The sequence below is a fragment of the Thunnus thynnus genome, chromosome 7 (assembly GCF_963924715.1).
Source record: "Thunnus thynnus chromosome 7, fThuThy2.1, whole genome shotgun sequence".
Classification (NCBI taxonomy): Eukaryota; Metazoa; Chordata; class Actinopteri; order Scombriformes; family Scombridae; genus Thunnus; species Thunnus thynnus.
The window spans coordinates 30,109,856-30,134,658 of record NC_089523.1 but is presented as its reverse complement, the minus strand read 5'-3'; the positions used below and the strand labels follow the sequence as shown (position 1 = coordinate 30,134,658).

At 38.4% G+C, this 24,803-nt stretch overlaps 1 protein-coding gene across 1 annotated transcript in view; it reads left to right on the top strand.

The window, feature by feature from the left end:
- LOC137186482 (mitogen-activated protein kinase kinase kinase kinase 5-like) overlaps positions 1 to 24,803 on the top strand; it is a 31,415-nt gene continuing 6,612 nt past the window's right edge. Inside the window, exons 1-21 of the mRNA XM_067595458.1 lie at positions 1 to 410; positions 11,106 to 11,163; positions 13,329 to 13,419; positions 13,500 to 13,564; positions 14,807 to 14,862; positions 14,973 to 15,020; positions 15,559 to 15,601; positions 16,162 to 16,234; positions 17,090 to 17,221; positions 18,238 to 18,300; positions 18,620 to 18,701; positions 19,445 to 19,561; positions 19,866 to 19,947; positions 20,549 to 20,601; positions 21,393 to 21,439; positions 21,555 to 21,599; positions 21,898 to 21,918; positions 22,013 to 22,058; positions 22,664 to 22,817; positions 23,497 to 23,597; positions 23,946 to 23,987. Coding sequence (XP_067451559.1) covers positions 303 to 410; positions 11,106 to 11,163; positions 13,329 to 13,419; positions 13,500 to 13,564; positions 14,807 to 14,862; positions 14,973 to 15,020; positions 15,559 to 15,601; positions 16,162 to 16,234; positions 17,090 to 17,221; positions 18,238 to 18,300; positions 18,620 to 18,701; positions 19,445 to 19,561; positions 19,866 to 19,947; positions 20,549 to 20,601; positions 21,393 to 21,439; positions 21,555 to 21,599; positions 21,898 to 21,918; positions 22,013 to 22,058; positions 22,664 to 22,817; positions 23,497 to 23,597; positions 23,946 to 23,987 — 1,527 coding nt within the window. The 5' untranslated portion in view covers positions 1 to 302. The remainder of the gene's footprint in view (positions 411 to 11,105; positions 11,164 to 13,328; positions 13,420 to 13,499; positions 13,565 to 14,806; positions 14,863 to 14,972; positions 15,021 to 15,558; positions 15,602 to 16,161; positions 16,235 to 17,089; positions 17,222 to 18,237; positions 18,301 to 18,619; positions 18,702 to 19,444; positions 19,562 to 19,865; positions 19,948 to 20,548; positions 20,602 to 21,392; positions 21,440 to 21,554; positions 21,600 to 21,897; positions 21,919 to 22,012; positions 22,059 to 22,663; positions 22,818 to 23,496; positions 23,598 to 23,945; positions 23,988 to 24,803) is intronic.

Sequence of the window (24,803 nt, the reverse complement as noted above, 5' to 3'; positions counted from 1 at the left end):
GAGAAACAGAAACAGGAAGATGTGAGTGTGTGTGTGTGTGTGTGACACAGAGAGAGAGAGAGACACAGGAGCCGAACGACACACACGACAAATTCAGACAAAGAGACAACGAGTGTCTTTTCAATTCACCTCTTCTGGCAGTTTACCAGTTTTTTGGGGGGTTTTTGCCTGTAGATGTAGATGCTGAGAGTGTTAGTGAGTGAATGTGTGTGTGTGTGTGTGTGTTTGTGTGTGTGTGTGTGTAAATGAGAGTGTGTGACATGCCCGAGGAGGGATATCAGTAGCCTGAAACGAACATCAAAATGGATTTCCAGCAGAGGACGGCTCTGGATATCTCCACCAGGAACCCTCAGGATGACTTCGAGATCCTGCTGAGAGTCGGAGGAGGAACGTATGGAGAAGTTTATAAGGTCAGGACATTTAAACTTAACCTGCTTTCAGTACCGCTGCTAAATGTCATCGATCAGAGTTTCTGTCTTATCTCCTCACAGCGAAAAGTTCAAGCGATTTGATCTAAAAAAAAAAAATCTCTTTTTTTTTCTTGAAACATCTGAAGAAACTTTGAAAGTAGAAAAAAAAACTTCTTGAAACAGTTCCAGAGAAGAGACGGTGTTTTATTTTGAAATAAAATGCACATTTAAGCTTGTAAAGCAGATTAAATTCATCACTGTGATGCTTGTGTTTGGCACACTGGCTGCTGTCATCTTTTTTTTTTTTTATATATATATCTTCAAAACAAGTCAAGCATGTTTCTTTTTACTTTATAAGTTATCTGTGTCTCCTCACAGTTTGACACAGTGCGATGAGATATTTTGTTTCTCCCTGGTAACTATCTTGTGTTGTGCTCATTGGGAACTTCTTGATGAGTTTTAAAAGAAGATATATAGGTGTGATTGATTCTAGTTTCATTGGTTCATTGCAGTCACAACTTCAGTGCAGGCTCCTGCACTGCTGGAGGAAGTGGTTTTACAAGAAGTGAAAGTATTCTTGTTAATAGCTGTCTTTTTTTTCTTTGTTGAGAATTTTACTCCAACTGAAACAGGAGACAATCTGAACTTACTGGATTGTAATTAAACTTTTACTAAGTTTAAGTGTTTTGTAGATCTTTTCTTCAACTGCTGATTTCAGGGCCTGAGTTCTTAAGAAAAGTAAAGATGTAAAGGATGCGGTGATGGTCTGTAAGTTTCAGTTTGTTCAGATGTTGTGGTCCATGATTGGCTGACTTTTCACATCTTCCTCTGGCTTTTTTTTATGTGATTTTATTTGCAGCCATGTTTTTCTCTTTTATATCTATCACAGGGGTCATTTTTGTTTATTTAATGTCTCTCTTGAAACCTGTTTAAAAAAAAACATGCAAAGTGTGATGTAAATTATTTAAAGTAGATTATTTTAAGATGTTCAGTCACTGATAAACAGGAATGAAAATCCAACCTTTGACCTTCTGTGTCTGTAAGTGTGAATGTTGACTAAGAACAGGCTTCATAATAAGGACATTGAGGTCTGAGGTTTATATATATTATTGTCTCTACACTCACACACACACACACACACACACACATCAGAGTCAGTTACTGTGGCCTACGGTTGTTTGACAGCAGGATGATCGTCTCTCTTCATGCTGGCATCAAGATTCATAACACAGCACGGCCTTGATCGTGTTACTGCTTTTATGCACCAGAAATGATGTTTTATTTTTGTACCACTGCAGGATTAGTTCCACATTACTGAACACCGTCGTCTCCCCAGTCCAGAGGAAGTGTCAAAGTTAAAATGTTAACATGTTAAATGAAACAAGTCGACATGATGTGAGATTTCAGGGACTCGTTCTCACCTCCAGTGCTCTGTGCCTCAGTAAGACTGAAGCTTCTGTATGTTAGACGATAGAGATTAAAGGGCAGTTCACCCAAATCACAAGGTATAACATACTCTGTTATCTAACACTTACCGTTAGAGAGACATAGTCATTCAGAAAAGTTTGGTTTTATCTGTTGAGGTTCTGAGATATACCCGCCTCTGAAACGTTCGCCGCCACCCGAACACAACGGAGGTTAATGAGTTTTTGTTTGCTTTGCTCGAAGCTTTGCAAAAATACACTTTAAAAACTCCAATGCAACTCGTTCTTCCAGGAATAATGACTGTGCTATTCTTGGAAATTCACAGACTTCACTGATGAATATCTCTTCTGGTGGGAGAAGACGTGTCTTTAGACCTCAGCACATGAAGCTAAAACCTCTACATGACTGATAACACAAGAAACCCCCTTTGATAACATTGATTATTTATATTTAGTAAACAAGTGGGGAGCTAATCTCGCGTCATCTTTTAAAAGCTGCATATCATCAGTTTTGAAAAACAGCAAAGAATCTGGACATGATGTTTCCTGATCAGATTTAAATCGTATTCTCGGGTATTTTGAAATCTGATCGGTAGATTTCGAATTTCTTTTTTATTTTCGTGACTCTCTAAACAGTATGTAGACTCAGAATTACAAAGAGAGCCAGCAGGAGCCTAGTGGTGCCTGCACTACCTGCACTGTGGAGAAAACAACAAATAAACTTGTGTTTTACACGCTGAAGAGTTGTCGAACATAAAACTTTGCGGACAGAAGCAACAAGCATGTCTGGTGCCGACAGGTGTGATTATAACGAGACTTCTCCGCCTTTTCTGGACTCGTGAAATGGTCAACACCTCAACAGTGACACGACTGTGAAGCTGATTGTGGTACACTTTAGTATTCTATATTCAAGAGTGTACAATTAGCTGCATTTGAATTATATTCAGTGTAATATATTTTAAAATAATTGAATGTTTTCTCATTAAATATACATCAAATCAAAATAAATGTCATCCCTCCCACGCCACATACACTAATGTACTTTGACACAGTGTCGGCCGCAGCGAGGACGGTCAGGTGTGAAAAATAAATGTGTCTTCATGTGAAAGAAGGACAGTAAACATGTGACCCCTCGTGTGGGTGAACTGTATTCAAGAATTCTTTGGTACTTTCCACAAAGCTAGTCACACCTGAAACAATCTTGTATGGAAAAGTTACATCATAGCTCATATCAGAGTTAAAAATCATCAGAGTGAACTGTTTCCCCCCCCCCCCACCCCTTTCCTACCGACTGACCAGAAGAGATATGTTACACAAGAAATCTAAACACAGGGAAGGACTCATTTCAGTGCCAGCGCCTCTCATTTCAAAAGAATGAAAGGTTCCTTGGAGCCTATGAGTTCATCAATAGAGCCATCCAATCCCTACGCTTGGCAGACGAGAAGTTCTATGTGTCAAATCCTCCAAAGTCTCCCACAGATTACGTTCAAATACAACTAATATACGTCAGGAGTGTGCCTTCGCTGGCAAGTGCAAGCACTTGGTGACATTCAGAGCTGTGGAGGTCGGCGTGGATGAATGGGCGTGCAAAGCACTTGACTCTGACACCTCTGACACCAGAGACATCACATCTCATCTCATGCTTCAGTCAGCACTGACATTTTTCCTCTTTACTAAGCCTTCACCAAGTGCGTTTTTATTTACCCAGAGAGAACAAAAAGTACCTTAATCATGCATTGGGGTTTGCAGGCGTGGATATCGGTGGAGAAATCAAAAAACTTTGACGCGTCATACTGCGTAAGGCTAATGGTGGTGTGCTGTGTTGTAGCGTGGTATTAGCACATCGTCTGTTTGGCTGAGAACAAACAATACCGTGAAGGTTACTTTGCTTCGATTCTTTAAATCTCCAGACAGAATTGCAAAGTTTGAGCAATGATGCAACGTAAATTTAATTACTGAAGTCTGGAAAAACTCAACTTCTCATCATTTTTGTCACATTAAAGGGTAGCCTACAGGACATTACTGTATATTACCCGCAAATCTTGTGCTATCAGTAACTAGCCGGCATATATTTGTAATATTTACGATATTATAAGTCATCATATTAGACAGATACTGCAAAGATGACTCTTCTCTGCCAGAAACCCAACCACCAGTTCATCACCCCTCTGGATGTCACCAGATGCTTACCTTCAAAAATATAAAAAATAATAATAATTATAATAATTTATAGTAACTTTAGGCTTCAGTTTGGGCTTATAATTGACTTTGGAGGAGCTGTTTGCTGCCTGCTTCAGCTCATCTATGGACATATTGACAACACTGGGGAATATCAGGCTGTCATGAAACTTGTGTAATTTCTACTGTTTCATAGTGTAGTACAGTAACTCGTGAATGTAACCGATGCAAAGCAGGCTCGCTGTGAAGTGAGCACACTTCCTCTTAGCAGGTCAGCAGAGAGAGTGAGAGAGATTTACATAGTAGTCCTTCCTTCACATATGGATACACACACACACACACACACACACACATATACAGATATGATCACACACACACATGCACCTGCACTCACACACATAACTCAAATACATGTGATAAGCTTTGTGTTGATACAATCACAGTATATCAGAGGTCAGCCTGCAAAATGCAGCACATTTGCACCATCAGCAGTAGTGTGAAAGTAGATTTTTTTTGGATTAGTGTTGTTCAACCAGCACAGTCATTTTTTAGTTTTCTTCCTGTTATTCATTAATCGGTTTCCATTAAATTTGTGTTTCTTGGATTCAGGTGACATCTCTGGTGCTCTGGAGTTTAAAGGTGCAATATGTAAGAATTATGTAAGAATTTCAATTTAAAACATTCAAAAATAAGCTAAAATTAACAACAGAATGTGAAGAAATAAGACCTTCCTCAATTTTCTTGGTCGCCTATAACAACCTGTAGATTGATTTCTGTATAAAGGACTGGAGACGGTTTTGCCAGGAAAATCCACAGGATGTGACGTTTATGCGCGTTCCCAAGCGCCTAATCTCTCTCCCGTCCCCCTACAGCGCCAACAGGGTGCAACACTAGCTAATGTTAGCTTAGAAATGGAGTCTTCTAACCTCTGAACCCTGAGCTGGCATTCCTCTTATTGGGCAGGTAAGCTAACGTTACTGCAAAGCATGTGAAATATACTGTGATACTGTGGTTTTAGAGGGTTGTTGTTAGCACCGCTGCTCGCTCACAATGAGGACAACAGGATGCTGACTGAAGGTTACTCAACGGCCACCGGTGTCGTTAATGAGAAGGGGTACTGCACCTTTAAGTTCGAGTTTTTCTTTTTTTCTGTCTTTTGTCTCTTCTGTCATGCTAGCTGTCACTGCTCATGTGAATTTCTCAGGTTTATTTCTGAAATCTTGAATATAAATTGCTTGTTCTGTTTGTGAGGAAAGAGCTACTACATTAAGAGTTTAAAAACTGTAAATGCCAAACCTTTAATGTATGTCATAATGGTGAATCAGAGTAGCTAAACAGACATTTGAGATGGACATCCTCCTTTGAAGAGCAGCCAAATCAACTCTGACACAAGTCTCATATAAAACAGAAAGTTATGAAATTGAAACATTTCGAAAATCCTATATGACAGCAAAAAAAGAGAAGAGAAACTACTGGACATTTTTAAGTGGTTCATGTTACATTTCTTTTATTTTCATGTGACAGTTTTGACACAAGAATAATCACAGCCGACATGCAGGCATGCACCCAGACTACATTTCTATCCTGTTAGGCATCACGTTCCTGTCCTCCATACTTCCTAATCTGTAACTATTGTTCTAGAGGTAGAAGCTGGTTTTACCTGTTAGACGTACAACACACAGTAATGAGGTGGATGTACAGCAACCAGTAGCTACACATCAAAGTGTCGAGTCAAGTTGAACTGAATCCAATTTGTTAATTTTATTAAAACAAGTTTGTCTCCAACATTTAACATATGAATACTTAATCAAATCCATGTGTGTTGACACAAGGATGTTTTTTTTCCTCCAAAATAAGCTACATACCTATATATATATATATATATATATATATATATATATATATATATATATATATATATATATATATATATATATGCAGTTTTAAGCACTAAAAGTAAAACATAATGTCATAAATCACTTTTATTTATCAATTAACTTCACACAAAGCAGCTTCGCCTTTAAAACAGCAGCAGTTCTCCACAGTTCACCTGCTCACAGTGTTTCAGGTACTCAGCAGGTCGCTTTTTCCTGCATGTTGTAGAAGTTGCCACAGTTCTTCTGTGGTTTCAGCGTCTCAGCTGCTTCTGTGTCTTCATGTTAATCCCAGACTGACTCCATGATGTTGAGATCAGGGCTCTGTGGGGGCCAAACCATCTGTTGCAGGACTCCTTGTTGTTCTTGCTGCTGTAGATAGATCTTTATGACTCTGGCTGGATGTTTGGGCTCGTTGTCATGCTGCAGAATACATTTGGGATCAATCAGACACCTCCCTGATAAACATCTAAACCGCCTAAAACTTTTGCACGGTACAAAAGCAACAGGATCACAGTGACAATGCAAACACGGTGATGTTTAGCAGGTGTAACGTTTACTGTATTCACTATCTATGTTCATCATAATACAAAGTCATGACAATTCATTATGAGAGGATGAATAATACACCAGATTGCAATCTATCCAAAGGTTGACGTTTTTCTTGACGAACATTTAGGGATTTTTTTTGTGTGTTTTATTATCTCATCTGTCCCTACACAATGTTTGTTTTCTCACCTTTGATGGATCCCCCGATGTATGAATCAGTGAGTGATAAAGGCCATGACCCGCAGCAGTCGTGTGTCCTTGAACTAGACACTCAACTTAGTTTATGTTTATTAGTTTCAACCATCAAGCCTACTGTCTGCAGAGATACTGTATCTCTCCTTATCAGATGTGGCTTGTGCTACTAAGCTGCAGTTGGGGTTGCTCTTCAACACAGTGCAACTCTAGTTTCATCCTGTAGCCTCACAGAGGCTGTGGGCTGCACCTGGTGTGTGTGCAACCTCAGGCGCAAAAAATGAAGAAGTGAGATAAATGAGCGGCAGACTACACAGAGAATCTGCCTGCAGAGCCGAGTTAACTATGTCAAGTTGCTGCTGAAGCAGTGTGGGTTTTTTTTTAATGTGTATATGTGTGTGTGTGTGTGTGTGTGTGTGTGTGTGTTTTACAGTGAAATGTGCATGAATTTTGGCTAGCGTTGATTTATCTTTAACCCAAGAAAAAGAGGAAGAGAAATCATTTATGATACAAAGAACTTTAAAATAAATTGCAACCAAATGCCAGCCCTTAACTGGCACTGTGTATGTGTGTGTGTGTGTGTGTGTGTGTGTGTGTGTGTGTGTCACACTTTCTGACATCTTTATCTATCTAACTCATCTGTCTATCTGTTACGTTCTGTAAATACTGAATGAATTACCTTTGTGTATAAGATATGCTGAATGAAAAACTTGCCTCGCTCAGATTAGCACACAGACTCAGCTGAGGTGAAACAGATACTCTCCAAAAAAAAAAGATAACATCTAACTCCAAAAGCCGTCTGTTTTATCTCGTTAAGTAGCAAACTAATCATCAATACATCCAAGAGTCAGCTTGTACCACAGGTCTTTTGCTAAACTAGGCCAAACAGGTACTGGTAATACCTCTGTATTGATCTTCTCATCTCTGTCAGTAAAGTAGCAATAAATGAATTTGCCAAAATGAATTCCTTTAACGAGGAGAGTAACACGTTGAGAAACTGGTGGTTGAGGGGGTTGGGTTTTGGTAAAGGCTCAGTCGAGTATTGAGGTTAAACATTAGAATAAAAGGTTTAATAAGCTTTGGGTTATGGTAAGGTGAATTAGGGGTTATTACTGGAGATTACAGGTTAAAGTTTGTTGGTATAAATAGGTAATACGTCTGTGTGTTGAACGTGTGCGGTATACATTACAACTCACTTTGCATTGTGTTTTTATTAATCTATCATTTTATTCGACAGCTTTTTTAAAGTATAATGTGTTTGATGAGAATTCCCATTATCAGTCAAGCCTTTTACTTCAACCACTTTGTACCTGTGACCTTTCATATTAATCAGTCAAATCTCAGGGATTTATCGTTAAAGGAGGCAGACAGCGTCCACTTCTACACTTGTCCTCATCTCCTCTCTTGTCTCTGTCGAGGTGGATTGTGAGCGCGATCATATCTGTTGGTTTCGTTCGCTTTAGCAACAAATCCCAAGTGTTACAACATCACTTATTTACCGCACTTGTTTATGCTTTGTGTTTATGTGTCATCGCAGAGGTCAGCGAAAGGAAAGACCCGTCCACGCTGAACCGATCAGATGAAACTACTGAACATCGAGATGGAAATGTTACTGTGGAAGGGCCGCGGCTTCCGCTCTGACGTCCATATCTGTAGCGTGTGTTTAGTTGTTTACTGATCACTCGCAGGGCGGCTTTCCTCTCTGTGACCTCTCTGATGTCACACACCCACTTAAAACAGTAAAACACACACACATAGACTCATTTGCTTGAACGGTGTTTCCACTGTCATTGTTGCTTTCATGATCTTACTTACCTTTCATCCACTCAATGCTTTTGTTTGTCTGTACTGTACTCTACACATGAGTACAGCACAATATGACTGAGTCTTTTATGCCTCAGTTTTAACCAGAAATGTTTTGTATGAACGTCCATTAAGGTACTTTACCGGTACATGTAATCTGTTCTCTAAACATGACTAAACTTTACCCAAAACACATCTGACTGTCGACATCAGACTGTTACTGAAGTCCACAGCCTGCACTGAGCTTCGGGGACACATAGAAAAGGTCGTCGCTGTCTAGTGTTAAACGCAACCGCTCAAGTGACATGAGCACAAACTACAGAAGAATCATATGCACAGTAGAAGAAATGCAGCTTGATAACTGAAGCAGGCATTCCCTGAAAAAATATGCATGTTGTTAAACCTGCCTGAAGTGATATTTTTGATATTGTCAAGGAAATTACTCTCGCTTGTAAGACCTAAACCTACAGAAGATGAACACCTAATGTCTAGTTAGCATAGTCTGTGTGTTGACTCTCACTGCAGTGAGTGTATGCAAAGAAAATGTAGCATCTGGCAGCTCAAGACTTTTCTCAGGAGTTGGTGGACCAGTTAGACCAGTGAAAAATGGACTTGTGTAAATTTCATCAGCTGGCCAGAAACACTCCTGTTGCTCTCTGGGTGTGTTAACTGGCAACTGTTTGCTAAAAGTTTGTTTTCTTGTCAAAAAATTGCTTAATGGAGCCTTAAATTAAAGCAACTCCGGCCCAGTTCAAAGACCTTTTCATCGGAAAGTAGATCCAACGTCAGTGTATCATCATTATTAACAGGGACACTCATGTTTCTGAGAAGACACACCGCTCACATATGTTAATTTTTAAATGTAATTTTTAGCACAGAGAAGAACCACAAACCAAATTTTATTCACCTGCATTATCATTGGGGTAGTGGCGGAAGTCTTAAGAGGCAGATATCTCAAAACCTCAGCAGATAAAACGAAGCTACCTGTGTGTCTAGATGCTACGAGGGGAAAGTGAGAGATTTGTATTCGGTGATTTTAGTGATTAAGATCAGTTTGAGTAAAGGTGATGTTTGTTTTCGGTCATTGTTAAAAAAGGAAAACGCCAGCTGAAAATAAAAAAAATGTCTCTTTTAAATGTGAAACGATTATTTATGACCATCCTCCTCTGCGACCACAACACCCTGACTTTCCACTGTGCCATTTCGATGTTAAACTTTAAAGGCAGACTTTCGGTAGAACACAGACCACCGCCGACATAAGAGATACCCCCAACTGAAAAATGTCAGCTGCCAGTTGAGGGGGGGGGGGGGGTTGTTTAACTTTCCGACAAAACAAATGTAGGCACCTTGACAGCGGAGGTGGCAATGGCTGCTTTGTAGTCGTGTCTGAGAAAAAGTCGCCTTTCCATTTCGGGGAAAGTGTATTCCACGTTTAATTAGCATCTTAAGACATCTTACTCTTCTAACTTTAAATACAACACACATTATGTATAGATCTTCTAATCGTCGTCCCAACCTCGTGATCGAGTATGGCATCAACTCTGCAGCGCACGCCGGCTGCACGTTTTTTGGGTAATATTTGGCGCGTTTGAACGGAAGCGTCGGTCAAAACTCAATGTGTCATGTTTTTAAAAATCCCTCTCTGAGGCTGGGGAGTTTCTGTTGTTACAGTATATATTACCTGTCCTGTCCTCACTGATCTGAGTGTTCTCATGACTGTTGTCTATTTTTGGAGTGGCAGAGTGTGAATGGGTATTTCCTCTGAGTGAACTGAGTGGGCCGTCAGTTCTGTCATGTCTAAACTATGTAGTTTAGTGTGCGTGTGATATTACACTCTCCACTTGCTGACTTTATTTTACCACAGTACATTGAGGAATTAAACACTTTTTAAAAAAAAAAATGTATACATGTGTTGTGTCTTTAGATTGTGTTCATCTTGCTCGTTTGGGGGGAAAAACCATAAGCGCCATTATTCATTACAGTAACAGATTTTTACTGTAGTGTCTCGTGTGTTTTGTAGTTCATGTGTATTTGATGGCTTTTGTGTGTCGTCTGGGGGACAAAGTTTGGTTTAGATGTAAGATTACATGGTTTCGAGGGGAGAGTTTGGTTTTGACATGGACGTTTCAGGTTTGTGAAGATGAGACTGCAGTTAAACATTTTGTGTTTAGAGTTATGGGAAATGGAGCATAATTTCAAGAAATGTGTCTAAGCAATCGAAAAAAAACAAACAACTGTAATCTTATTGCGGGACGGTTTGTCTGTTTTTTTCCAGCTTCTCGTCAGGTCAACCATTACGTCAGAAAAAGGACTTGGAATCACTTAGAATATTTTAACTATAAAGGAAATCATGTGTCTCAGTCTCTATGGTTACCATTTTTAATAACATAAGTAAACAGAATTGACACTATCTGTTAGCACTTTTAAAGGTCATCATGCACGCGTGTGAACAAGTGCTATAAATGTGCTCGTGTTACCGTAGATGTATTTTTATTTTGTCTTTAAGGCCGAAGAGGTGTGCAGTCGGCTGTTTGCTGCACTCCACTGATCTGGACAGCAAACATGCAAATACCACCCTGCTGGCACACAGGAAAACACAACTCAAACACACCGCACAGTACTGACAGCTATAGAGTAAACCTGTTTTTGTGTTGTTGTTTTGTTTGTGTGTTCAGGCACGTAACAAGCAGAATGGAGAGCTGGCAGCCATTAAGGTCATCAAGATGGAGCCAGGTGAGATTATCTGAATGTTTCTTCTTTTGTTTCATATGCATTATTTGCATTTACGCCTCCCCATATGTTACATTTCAGCACTAAAACTGTCAGAATCAGAATTTACTGGCCAAAGGATGTTTACACAAACAAGGAGTCTGACTGTGGTTTCTAATGGCTCGCAGTGTGGTCACACACGAACATCTCCAGACAGATAAACGAGGACAACAAGCCGAACAAAGATAATTAAGACATGATCGTATCACTGTCATGTATAAGCATGTGGGTGAAAAAAATAAAAAATCAGACATAGACGTAGAGAAAGAACAAGCAGACGACAACACACAGTGTTTATTTCCAGGTGAAACCATTTATGTGAACTGTAAACAGGATATAAATAATGCAAAGGTGTGAAAGAGTGCCAGGAATGCTAAAATAGATATTGAACAGAATGCTGTGATAAATATTTATTTTTATCATCATCATCATCATCATCATAGTAACAAAAAAGAAAAAGAAAACACAAAACAACAAAAGCGGTATCTTCCTATTTATACCCATATATATGTGCACATATACCCTTAAAGTCACATATCTATGTATATACATCTGGTTATACTCCTGCTCATCTACATATGTGCCTGCATGTAAAAGTGAGGGGAAAAGGAAAAAGATAAATAATATTAAAGCTAAAGAAAAGATTATAAATATGTAAAAACATAAATAAAAGGGGGTTATGTTATTGCACATTTTGTATTTTAAACTAAAATAAATATATGTGATTTGGAGGTAGAGTGGATGTTTTAGTGTTACTAGTGATTACAGTGTACAGTGTTTTTTTTGTTTTTTAATAAACGTTTTGCAATATGAGATGCTAAAATGCTAAAAGACGAACACAGTGCTGTTAGTGAGCTACAGAGGGATCTGGACAAAGGGAATAAACATGTTTCTGGTTTGTGTCAAGTGCAGCTTTATCTGTTGAAAGTCTCTAAACTTGATTTAATACAACACAATTACCAGCTCCCGTACTCATTATGATTCCATTAAGGGAGCTTTTAACAAAACATTAGACTGCAGTAAACATTAAGAGGAAGAGCAAAGCTCGCACACATAGTGACAAAGGGAGTCATTATTTCTCACGGCAGCGGCATAAATCATACAAATCAAAGCTATAAATCATGAGACTCCAGCAATGACTAATGAAAACAAGCTGCGACTTTCTTCCATTAGACGCCTAACGGTTCAGTGTATCATTGAATGTATCATTAAAGCCGCTCTACTTAAATGACAAAGCAGCACCCTCTGACCTCTTTATTTAGACCACGTTGACTAATTTTATTTACCTGAAATTCTGTTGTGAGGCGGAAATGGAAACTCGACTCTTTGGTTTAACCGTTTAAACCTCACTGACCTTCCTGTGGGTCAATCATTGTTCCAAACCACAGATATTTCATTTTAAATGCTGATAGACACCTCAAAGTTTCCAAAGATACTAAATATGTGAAGCTTAACGTTGGGGAAACATTACGCACAAGACAAGTAGAATATTTCCAGTGGATGGAACAGTTCAGCCATAAATAACAAGGAGTGTTGGGCACACCTTCCCACTTATGATTGGCACTGTATGTTATATATAAGATTTAACAACCTTAAAGATACTTTAGGGGAACAAAGAGGGCAAACTGGATGTTAGGTGGATAAAGAATGACAGATAAATGACATATGAGGACATGAAATTCAGATTTGACCTTGTTCTGTCCTCTAAACCCTCACACTATCCACTCTACCTTTGTTCACATGGAGGTTTCACCATGTTTCCAGATGAGAAACGGGGGGGTATAAGTGGGAGTTGAAACATACTTAAGATATTTATATGCTCGACCTTTGCTTTAACTTCAACTGTCCTCTCATGTTTGGTTCATATCAAGAATGTGTTAAAGAGGTGAGATGAAGGAAAACTTTAATTTGTCCCTAAATGTATTTGTGGTTGGGTCAGCCCACTCTGACCCTCTTCTCCTTTTCAGTTTCAGTTACTTTAGGCTACACACGTTCATATATCTGCTCTGTTTGCCCTCTTATATTAAATAAGACCTGTAACCGGCTGGTGCTCGACCTGAATATTCACTGATTACACCTTTGTTCATGTGTAACGTATCTTCTCTCTCTCTCTTCTTCTGGTCCCACAGAGGATGATTTTTCTATCATCCAGCAGGAAATCATCATAGTGAAAAGCTGCAAACATCCCAACATAGTGGCATATTATGGCAGCTACATACGGTAAGCTGCGTTTTCTCTCTCGCTCGCTTATTAATCTCAGATAACAGCAATTAACTTTTTTTTTTCTTTTCTATCTCCAGAGCCAATAAATTGTGGATCTGTATGGAGTTCTGTGGAGGAGGATCCCTCCAGGATATCTATCATGGTGAGTGTGTGTGTGAAAGTCTTTGTGGTAAAAAACAAACAAACACTCCTTTGGTGAAAGAATGGCGTACAGACAGTTGCACCGCAGTATATGGAGGTCCTCTCCTTGATAGGTAGACATCACACAAGGATGCAAGTCCCCTCTTAAAAAGCACATTTGCAGTAATATTATAGGAAAAGACCTTAAAAGTATATTTTCTATTCTATTTTTGTTCTTTTAAAATGAGCAGAAACAGAGGTCCACACTTGGTCGATGTAGAGTGATAGTCCACTGTTAGTAATGTAGGAATGTATGTGTGTGTGTGTGTGTTTGTGTGTGTGTGTGTGTGTGTGTGTGTGTGTGTGTGTGTGGGTGGCTGATGTTTGATAAACCCACCATGAGATTATATTTTTATTCATCTGATGCAATTGGATTATAAATATATATATATATTTATATATATCTAGAAATAAAATCCCTCGGATAACGTGTTCAATTGAGAACATTTACACCATCCGATCCTTAAGTCGCACAAAAACGCAGACAAAAAAAACTTAATTCGAAACCTATTGTATAAGAAAAATGACTAATCAGTGTTAATGTTGGTAACAGCTCCTGTCTTATTATCTCTTGCAAAAACAGGAAATCAGCACTATCAATTTGCAAATGTTACCAAAAGATTAGTCACAACTTTTACTGCAGACACACGGGCACCGTGACACTTGCACGCATGATTTAACAAAGGAATCAACAGGGAATTAACGAGGAAATGGACGATGAAAAGAGACGAGTATACAGCAGGTTTGTTTTCTAGTAGTGATTTAGCTGATTTGGTTAAACTGGACCTTTGTGAAACCTGTCTGATCACACACATGTGGTTTCTGTGTCTCTCTACAGTAAAACTGGTCAGTAAAATGTTTTCACATCCACATTTACAAAAGTAAAACCCAGACTGCAAAAAAAAAAAACCTAAATGTTCTTTCAGTCCCCCTTATTAACATTTGTGCAAATGAGATCATTTGTGGCGTCACGTTGAGTTATAAAATGTCTCAGTTTCCAGTTTTGATATGTTATATAAAACATTCCCTGAGTCACTCAATAAGCATTACGCAACTGTATTAATATTGAAATGAATCTTGATGGCTTTATTTGTATTTTCCAGTCATGTGCAGACTATAAACGCTACTTTCCTTTGAGTTATCACCACATGAAACAATAATATCTGAGTAACTGAATTATAAAAAAGTAAATTGTGTTCCACAGTGACTGGTCCTCTGTCTGAGTCACAGATAGCATACATCTGCAGGGAGATGCTACAGGTAAAGTCACATTTATTACAGTATTAATTCATTATTGATCATCTGAAACATCATACAGTTGATAATAATAATAAGGATGTATGTGTATGTGTGTGTGTGTGTGTGAGCAGGGTCTGGACTACCTGCATGCACAGAAGAAAATCCACAGAGACATCAAGGTGAGCGGTGACTTTTACTCTACTTTTTTTTTTTTGTTTGTTTACTTTGTATCTTGCATTTATTGGTGGTAAGACGCATTAGAATACAGATGGAACTATAAGATTGCTGTTGGAAAAACTGGGTCACTGCAGCAAGCAAAGAGTAAGATGTAAACAAGAACATAACGTACACTTTGCAGAAGATAAGAGTTCGACAGGCGCGTGTTCCTGACGGATATGATTAAAACATCATGAAGAAAATCTTATCATCATATAACTTTATGATGAAAAACGATTTTAGTAAACGATGCAGTGTGTCTTTAGATTAAAATCTAGAAAATAAGTATGCTTATTGAAGGTTATGCATCAAATGCTTATCAAGTAATTAGGTATAAGGTGATGAGTTTCAATTAGGCTTTTAAGTTAACAGATTTTTTTAAATTTCCATCTTGCGTGGGTTTAGTGAAAGATCTGTGAGTGGGTGAAAGAGAGTCTGGATATGATAACGTGTTCCTGCGGTTGTGTTTGTGTTTATGTTTCTCTCGTCCTCTTTCTGCAGGGTGCCAACATCCTCCTCAATGATCAGGGCGAGGTCAAGCTGGGTGAGTAGATGTTTACACTGTCTGCTAAAATGAATCATCCTCCCCCAGAGTTGACACCTCAATTAACACGTCTCGGCTGCCTCGTTAATTTGTTTGTTATTGACGGGTTGAATTGGCCTACGTCGCGGTGTTTAAAACCGATGGAGAGGTTGTTTTGTTGTGATCTGAATCACACTTAATATTTGGTTTTATTCATCAGCAAAAGTGTGATAAGGGGTAGGCATTGGTCCTTTTGATGATGCACCGCTCTGGTTTCCGTTTTAATCAAGAAAGGAAGAAATATTAAATGATTTATAATCCAAAGAAAACACAACGATTTTAGAAATTATGAAAGATATTTTTCAAAAAAAGTGGCGTTATGCATGGCTTAGAGTGTGCATGAACTCAGAAATAAATGAAAAGATACAGAACCTGGTCTGAACACACAGCTGTGTTTTTAATTTGCACACCAGCTGCAGTGACATAACAAAACTAACTCTGTATCAAATATGACAGGTGTTGCATTAGTGACTATTGTGTTTTTAAAAAAAAAAAAAAATTATGCTTCCTTTGTTGTGTAGCTGACTTTGGGATCTCAGCTCAGATCACCGCCACTCTGGCCCGGCGGATGTCCTTCATCGGGACGCCATATTGGTAAGTTCAATACCCGGAGATCAACCTGCAGCTTCTGATGTTGTCCTGTAAACACCTGAAGCTGAAAATGTAGATGCAGGAAGTACATTTCTAGACACTGTTTAATGCTTCTTATGCATACAATATCATTTACGGTAACTCATGAACAGAACTCTTATTAAACATATAAAACAATGTATAGTTTTCAGTTGATAACACATATAAAGACCTCAAAAGCTCAGTTTAAATAAAAATCACTGCAAAAAAGTAGCTGTGAGAAACAACTGAAATGATATATTACATGTTTATGTGCCTAGTGCAAACATTTCTGCAGTGATATTCAGTATATGTCTTATAGTTTTTTACTTAGGCAAACTGCTGTAACTGTAGAAATAAACAAATAAACAACTCACACACTGCAAGGCTCCAATGTCCACTCATTATTTATTACATCTGACTCAAGTGAGCAGTCTGATGAAGAGCAGAGGAGCTCAAAACATCACCTCAGTGCAATAAATAATAAGTATACTTTGGAGCCCTGCAGTGTGTGAGCTGTTTACTTGTTTATTTCTACATTTGTTTACTTTCAGCCCAGCACCTCACCTGTGCATGCATGCTCCTATCTTGTAACTGCTGTAAATGACCCAGAAAATCTTTTATATTTAGTAGCATCATTGTTTTGCTTCATAATAAGCTTCATCCTCTTTCACTTCTTGCTGTTTTCACTGGACTATACTTTGATGTGATTATTTCTCTTTAGAGCAGCTCTGCCTTTGATAAAAGTGTGTGTAATATAACTACACATCCACTCTGCTTTATCATATTTCATATCCGTGATGTTAAAATCACCTGTTGCTGTTTCCTTCCTTTCCTCAGGATGGCGCCAGAGGTGGCAGCAGTGGAGATTAAAGGCGGCTACAACGAACTGTGTGATATCTGGTCTGTGGGCATCACAGCCATAGAGCTGGCAGAGCTGCAGCCGCCACTGTTTGATGTCCACCCGCTGCGGTACATACACACACACTAAAAGACACACCCTCACATGCCTGAACATTTACACACCTCTGCACAAACACACATGTAATTATCAGCCTCCACGTCATGCATTACTGCAGTGACTGCTTACCCATCAAGAATTTGTTTAGTAAATGTAAATGTTAGTTCACTCCTCCATGCAGCTGTTGCCTAGTAATAGCTAAATGGAGATTTCCAGCTGTGAAAATTACGTTACCATGCAGTTAACGGCAACTGCTGAGCACCGTTCGACCAATCAGACTCAAGAATTCTCAGTGGCTACGTGTTCCCAAGTATTCACAGTAATAATGTAACCGCTGTGAATGCTTGATTCTGATTGGTCAGATGGTGCACAGTTGTTACCATTAACTACATAATTCATGCCTCATCAATGAATGTAAATGTCTCCTGTGGGGATCAATTAAGTCTCATCTTATTTATGGTGCTGATAAAACAGGAAAATGGCTCATAAAAACCTCTTTCCAGAACCAGTGTCCCAGTTACTTTCTGTCTTCAAGTAGTTCTGATGTTCTAACTGTTAACACGAGGCAATACTGATGCTCACGATGATAAAATAAACATCCTGTGTGTGACATCCTCCCGGTGAGGCTCGTTGCTACCAAGTGAAAGGATGAGGTGAGGGACACCACGTATCAACAGGTAGAACATGTCTGCCTGCATCTCTGCTGCAGTCAGTGCACTGCACAGGAAAGAAGGTGACGTCCCAATTTAGAGAAAAAGACCAGAGTTCAAGGGAAGTCATGACTCGCTGGTTATCACTAGTGTTGAGGCCTTTTTTAAACATTTTTTATTGGTTGAGTGTGAAGTCTTGTCTTTGTACTGGAACTTGATGTCGTCGTGTGTCCCAGCGTCTGCGCCCATGGTGTGGTTGTGTAAAAAACAAAGCACGGTGGTCCAGCCTGCAAACATCATCTGTTACAGGACCTGTGTAAATATATGTGACATTTCATGCACATGCAGATTCTCATTCATCATATTTTTCCCTGTAGGGTCTTGTTTCTGATGTCCAAAAGTGGCTACCAGCCTCCTAAACTGAAGGACAAGTCAAAATGGTAAATAAAACCACTTACCACACTATTATCATATCCACATTTTATTTAATCATTTAATTATGGGAACAAATGGTTCCTTCAATGTCAATCGAGCTGTTATGATCACATGTAGTTTTCTTAGTTTACACATATGAAATGTTTAAATCTGATATAATCTGCAGTAAAAGCTCTGCAGGTCAGATAAAGATAAAGCTGCTCATAAAAATACATTAATAATATGATATGCAACAAATGTAGATAAGTTGTATTGACGTTGAAGTCATTCCTGTTCCAGTAATTACATGTAGATTACATCTTACATCATATCTCCTGTCTGCAGGTCCTCCACGTTTTATAACTTTGTGAAGGCCATGCTGGTGAGGAACCCGAAGAAGAGACCCAGCGCTGCCAAGATGCTCTCAGTCAGTACTGCTCACATACGCTCAAAGAAGTTTATATTGTGCAATTTCTGCATCAAATTCTGCAACAAGTCTGTCTTAATACAATACTGTCATGTGTCATGTGTACATGGATAAAGGTCTTGGTCACTATAATGATGTCTAGTCTCTATACTGGCCCTGAAACTATTTCCCAAAGTTCACGTCTCTTCTTCTGTGCAAAAATGCTGAAGCTAATATGAGGCTCCAGCAGTCTGAGTTAGCTATAACAAGCGGGTATCTCCCAAAATTACAGTCTTTTTAGTACAAAATTCCCTCTTTGTGGCTCTTTGCTGAGCTGCGGTGGAAGGATACAATCTGATAGACTCTAGTGGGGGTTTTTTGTAGTTACAGGCAGGTAATGTGTTTTTCAATGACCCTGAAAATGTAGCGGCACTGATTTTTACAGAGACTTGAAAGAGATATTACACCTCTAAAACTCAAAGCAACAGTGGAACACAGTTCAGTCTTCCTGTGTTAAAAATCTAGCGACTGCATTACGTTGTCATGCAGTCTCACTCAGTTTGAAGTCTCTCCTCGGTCTTGGCCTCCTGTAAACTTTGTCTATACTTGGTCTGGACTGAGCTAGTTTAGACCGCCGCCCTGCTGCTTACAGTCTTCGGGATCTCACTTCTGCTTATTTACTGTTTCTCGTCAGCTGTACTGATTGTCTCTGTCTCCATCCTCTGCTCCCTCCGTCTCCTCTCCACCCTCTTCCCTCTCTGCAGCACATGTTTTTGACCCAGCAGTGCCTGAACCAGGAGCTGACCCTGGACCTGCTGGAGAAGTTCAGACACCCTGAGAAACTGAAGACCAGCCTGGTGTCAGACGATGACGAGATGGAGGTTTTAACTAGATTCTTATTAACACCTAATTATGATAAACTGAAGAGCCTGGTCACGGTCATCATGATTCAGCCTTAAGTTATCAGTATCTTTATTGTAGATGAAGCAAAAAATATATTTTTATTTAAATCCATTACTTACATTTTGGGGGGTTTAATTTGATTTTACATTAGAAATAAAGCATTAAAATACATTTTTAGCCAACTGATGACCATGGATGTCTATCTCTGTCCATCTCTTACATGTTCTAGCTGAGATTACAGACTCTGATATCATTAACCAGATGTTTTCTCGTTGATTTAAGGTGGTAGTGCCTGGATCTTTAAGGAGGATCCAGTCTATCAACAAACACAACCGGGCAGAGAGGACCAACTCTGACATTAGCTGTAAGCAAACATACCCTTTCTCAGTATAATATATATATAATATATATTTTGAATATATTTTTTCATCTGATTTTCTCAAATGTTTCTTGTCAGCATCTTTTACAACTTAACAGCTTATCATCACAGCATATGCACATTTAGTTTTATAGTATATATAATATATAGTATGTGGATACACTGTAAACAGTAAATAACAAACTTAATCTGTTTATAGCAACATGAATACTCACAATACTACAGGTGTTTGTATTTAGATCCATATACAGTAGATATGGTTTCTTTCATTCATTCATTTATTTTGACTCAAGACCACGATCACATGGTATGGAGCACAAACTATTCACCTGTTGTGCCACTACTTGTATGTGTATTACTTGTGTTCTCAGTACTTCATCTTATATATATGTATGTTAATGAAGGTGTGTGAATAAACTGGGGATCACATCAAGTCACTCATTCTGCTAACTAGGCACATCTGTTTCAGTCTTGTTAGTCTTTATTTATTTATTGGATGATTATGATGCTGTTGAAAGAATACAAGTCAGTACTGCAGCTGCTGTTATTTAAGTTTCTAATTGTGAAAAATGTTACTGTTTCTCAGTGGAACAGATTTATACTCAGAGACCTATGAAGAAACAATCCCCTGACACCACGGTAAGCATATGTCACATTTAATGTTAGACATACATCCATGTACACAAACATATACTGTATATGCACAATATGCACATACATACATAAATGTACTATATGTTCAGTATGCATGTATGAACAAACATACACTACATTGATATACACATATATAAATACATACTTACTAGCAGTGTGCACATAAAGTACAAGCATACATATAATTGTACATACATAGATTCAACTTGTACTGTGAATGTATTAATATGTATATATATGTACATATAGTATGTGCATATATTGCATATTGCATAGATATATACATACTGTACATGGTGCCCCTACAGGACACAACTAGTGATGTGAACAGTCTATCTTGATCACTGTCAGTGTTGCAAAGTAAATATTAGCTATTTTCAAACTAGTAATATCACAATCTATTAAAAGTCAACATTGCTGACATTGAGACAGGCACACAAACAATAAATAGATCTCTCCATCAAAATTCACCTCTGTTATGTCCTGTTAATGTCAACAAGAACTACAGGACTCATCAGAGAGAAAACTCTGAGTCCTCGTTTGTTTTTACTGTGAGAGAGATGGAGACTTTCCAAGCGTATATTTGAGCACAAAATCTATATTTATCATAAAATATTAATTTGCCACAACAAATAGAGGGGTGTAAAATGAGAATTTGTGACTTTTGGGTTCTGTGTTTTCCGGTTTCTTCTTTTTACCTCCTTGTTTTTCATACATTTATACGTTTGTATGAGACTGTATAGACTGTAACCTTTTATAAAATGTTCTCTCTACAGTTAAGGGTTTCAGTGGGATCACCCAGCATTACCAAGAGTCCGATGAGGTAAGTAGATCATAGAACCAGTCACAGACATGGAGTCACATTAAATATCGATGACAAATCTGCATAAATACTTAACTTCTCTCTCTCTCTCTCTCTCTCTCTCTCTCTCTATCAGGGACCAGGACACAGACTCAGATGATGACTACGATGATGTGGATATGTAAGGACGACATCACACAATTACAATACACAGCATATAAATCATTAATTCCAAAACACTGCAGTAGCCTGAATTTGAACTCTTACGCAATGTTAGCGGCTACATATTTTACAAACTCACACAATCACATAGAATTTTTTCTAGCTAAGGACCGTAGTTACTTCAGAAAAAAACTAATGCTTGTGACTTTATTCCCAGCAGTTATTTCCTCATATTTTTCTCTTTATTAACGGTCGATTATATGAATAATTTTAATTGACTACAGTGACATTTTCTCTCTGTCTTTTGTCCACTGCAGCCCTACGATACAAGCCACCAGGTAAACTGCCAAAGCAAAAACTGTCACATCTGTTTTAATGTGTATTTGCATCATAAACACATCAGACTGAACCGAAACCTCTCTGTGCCAACAGTGTCATCATGCCCACTAATGAAACCCCTCCTCCACTTCCTCCGAAGGTGATTATCAATTCGATAAGGAACAAATAACCAAATCTATATATAGAACGTTGTTTTATATGTGTGTTTATTACAGTGACAAACTGTGAAGGTTAAACCAAAGTATTATTAAAAGTATTATTACATCCTATTTACATGAAAAAACATAATGAAAATGAAACATATTTGTTATTATAACTTTTATTACATGATTATTACATTCTTGGATTTTATAACATTCATGTAAAAACCAAAAATTGAAATGTAAGGTGTTAAACAATTGCAAAATCACCAAAAACATCAGAGGTCATACCACATTTGACATCAAATTTTTGTATAAGTGACAATTTTTATGTTTTTCTTTATATTATTCTACTATTAAATATTAGTTAGCAATGTTATTTGACTATTAATATTAGTAGTTTTATGGATATGGAACTTATTACTCAATTAGGAGTTTGTATATTTTATCGTATTACTTGGAAATTTCATTAATTAACAGGATCATTGTCTGATACATGGATAGAAGAACTCATGCATGACTGATTATAGATACTCATACAACCACACCAGTTCATAAAAATCTTAATGTAAAGACACATGTTTGTATGTTTTCATTTGCGCAGCCCAAAGCGCGGACCAGCTCAGAGGAAAGCATGGCGGGGGATGACGATCGGGCGAGGAAACCCTGCTCGCTGTACGCCCCCACTCCTCTCATGAGGACCTCTAGTGGGACGCATGTCCGACCTACACCCCAACCACGGTCCACACGACACTCAGGTGAGCCACCGGACATTTCCACTGTATGTAAGTCACAACATATGAGAGGAAGGAACATTATTATTATAGGCACAGCTGAAGGAATTCAATACCAAAATACACAATATAGCAAATATTGCTTTTATACAATATTTTTAATGTTTTCATAATGATACAAACATTAAAGAGTAACTTAACATCCCATGAGAATCTTCTTTTTTACTGACCTCTGGTGGCTTTAACTAACAGGAAGCTGTGACATCACTGTTGGGTGTGCACCAGAGCACACTTCCTAACACACCCATCAGTGATGCTGCCTATGTTCACAAGTGAGGCAGACTTTAAAACTTTTAACCAGAGAGGGCAGCAAAACACTGCTGTTTCAGCCTGATGTTAAGTTATTCTGATGGGCTGATTAAATGAAGCTTTGAGCTTTAACATATTCGACCTTTGACCTTTCCACCAGCAGAGAATAAGTTCCCCAGCACTAAGCGTCTCTGTTTTGTATCCTCGCAGTATAAAGGATGTGCTACATAGTTTGAAAGAAACCAGCACCCACACACATACACATCCACTCACACAATAGTCTAGAAAAAAGTCCAGGAAACTGTAGAACATAACAGAAAATACCTTTTTTACATGAATGCAGTGCCAATTACATCACACAGTTTCTCACTACGTGTTTATGTGTGTGATCCAGATCCTCCGTCCCTCCCTGTCCACCTGAATGAGAACCCGGCAGACCTCCTCCCTCCTGAGCTCCCCCCTAAAGGCATACGCAGACGGACGCCCCTAACAAAGGTAGAACAGAGGATATAAAAGATGGAAAAGGATTTCATTTTTCCCTTCTTTGTACTCACTCACTCACTTTCGTAGCTCTTTGCCTGAGAGTGTCTGTTCAACACTTAAATGTTGGTGCACCTCCAGTCACACTACACACTAGTTAGAACAGGATTTAGCTGCTATTATAGTAGAAATATCCCCAAAAGTAACAGATTGCTTTTACAGAAGCTCATGTTCAGCTGTAGATAATGAAGGAAAATGAGTCACATGTCTTTCCATTTCCTTTTTGATTATCCACATCTTCTCTTTCCCCTTGTTATCACATCCTGACACACTCATCATCAGCTTTTCCTTTCTTGTTCTCAGGACCCTGCTGAGTGTGTCAGCCCCATTATGAAGAAACCTCCTGTGAGTTCCTATTGCTTTGCCAAAAAAAAAAAAAAAAAATCCCCCTCCCCTCATATATCTCTACTGTCTTGAGATGCTGGGGTGGTGTTTGATGTTTTCAGACTGTTGCACATGTGTGTACCGTCTCTTTACCCAAGGGAGACTGTCAGTGCTTAAAATCCAGCAGGATCCAGATATTTATTACAATATCTCAAGTTTAAAGATGATAAGGTTGGATCTTTCACTTCTGGGATCCATATAAAACATTCAAAAAGGCCCAGCAGACAAAACTGTTGAGTAATTTATATCTTTTTTTAAAATATTAAACACAAAATGCTTCTGTGTAGCGATACCCTTTTGTAATATTTTTATGTTTCATTTTTTGTAGCCGTGCTAGTGGCTCATTTTCCACCACTTTGGTCCAAACATCTCTACAACTATTAATCAGATTGATGCAACTTTGTACAGACATTCATGGTCTATATATGTATATATAATGATTTTGGTGACCCTGTCCAGCACCATCAACAGGTCAAACTTTTGACTTATGCTATAATATATCTCAACATCTACTTGATGGATCGGCACAAATTTGGTTTCAGAAGTTAATGTTCCTCAGACAATGGTGACCCTCTGGTTTTTCCTCTAGCGCCACCTTGAGGTTAACTTTTAGTTCTTAATTAAAATATCTCAACAAACTATTTGATAGATTGTTGTGAGATTCGGTACACACATTCATGGCTCCCAGAGGATGAACTGTAATAATTCCTAACTGTTCATCAATCACAGTCAAAATGTCATTTTGTTCAGTACTTTGGTTTATGACTAAATACCTGC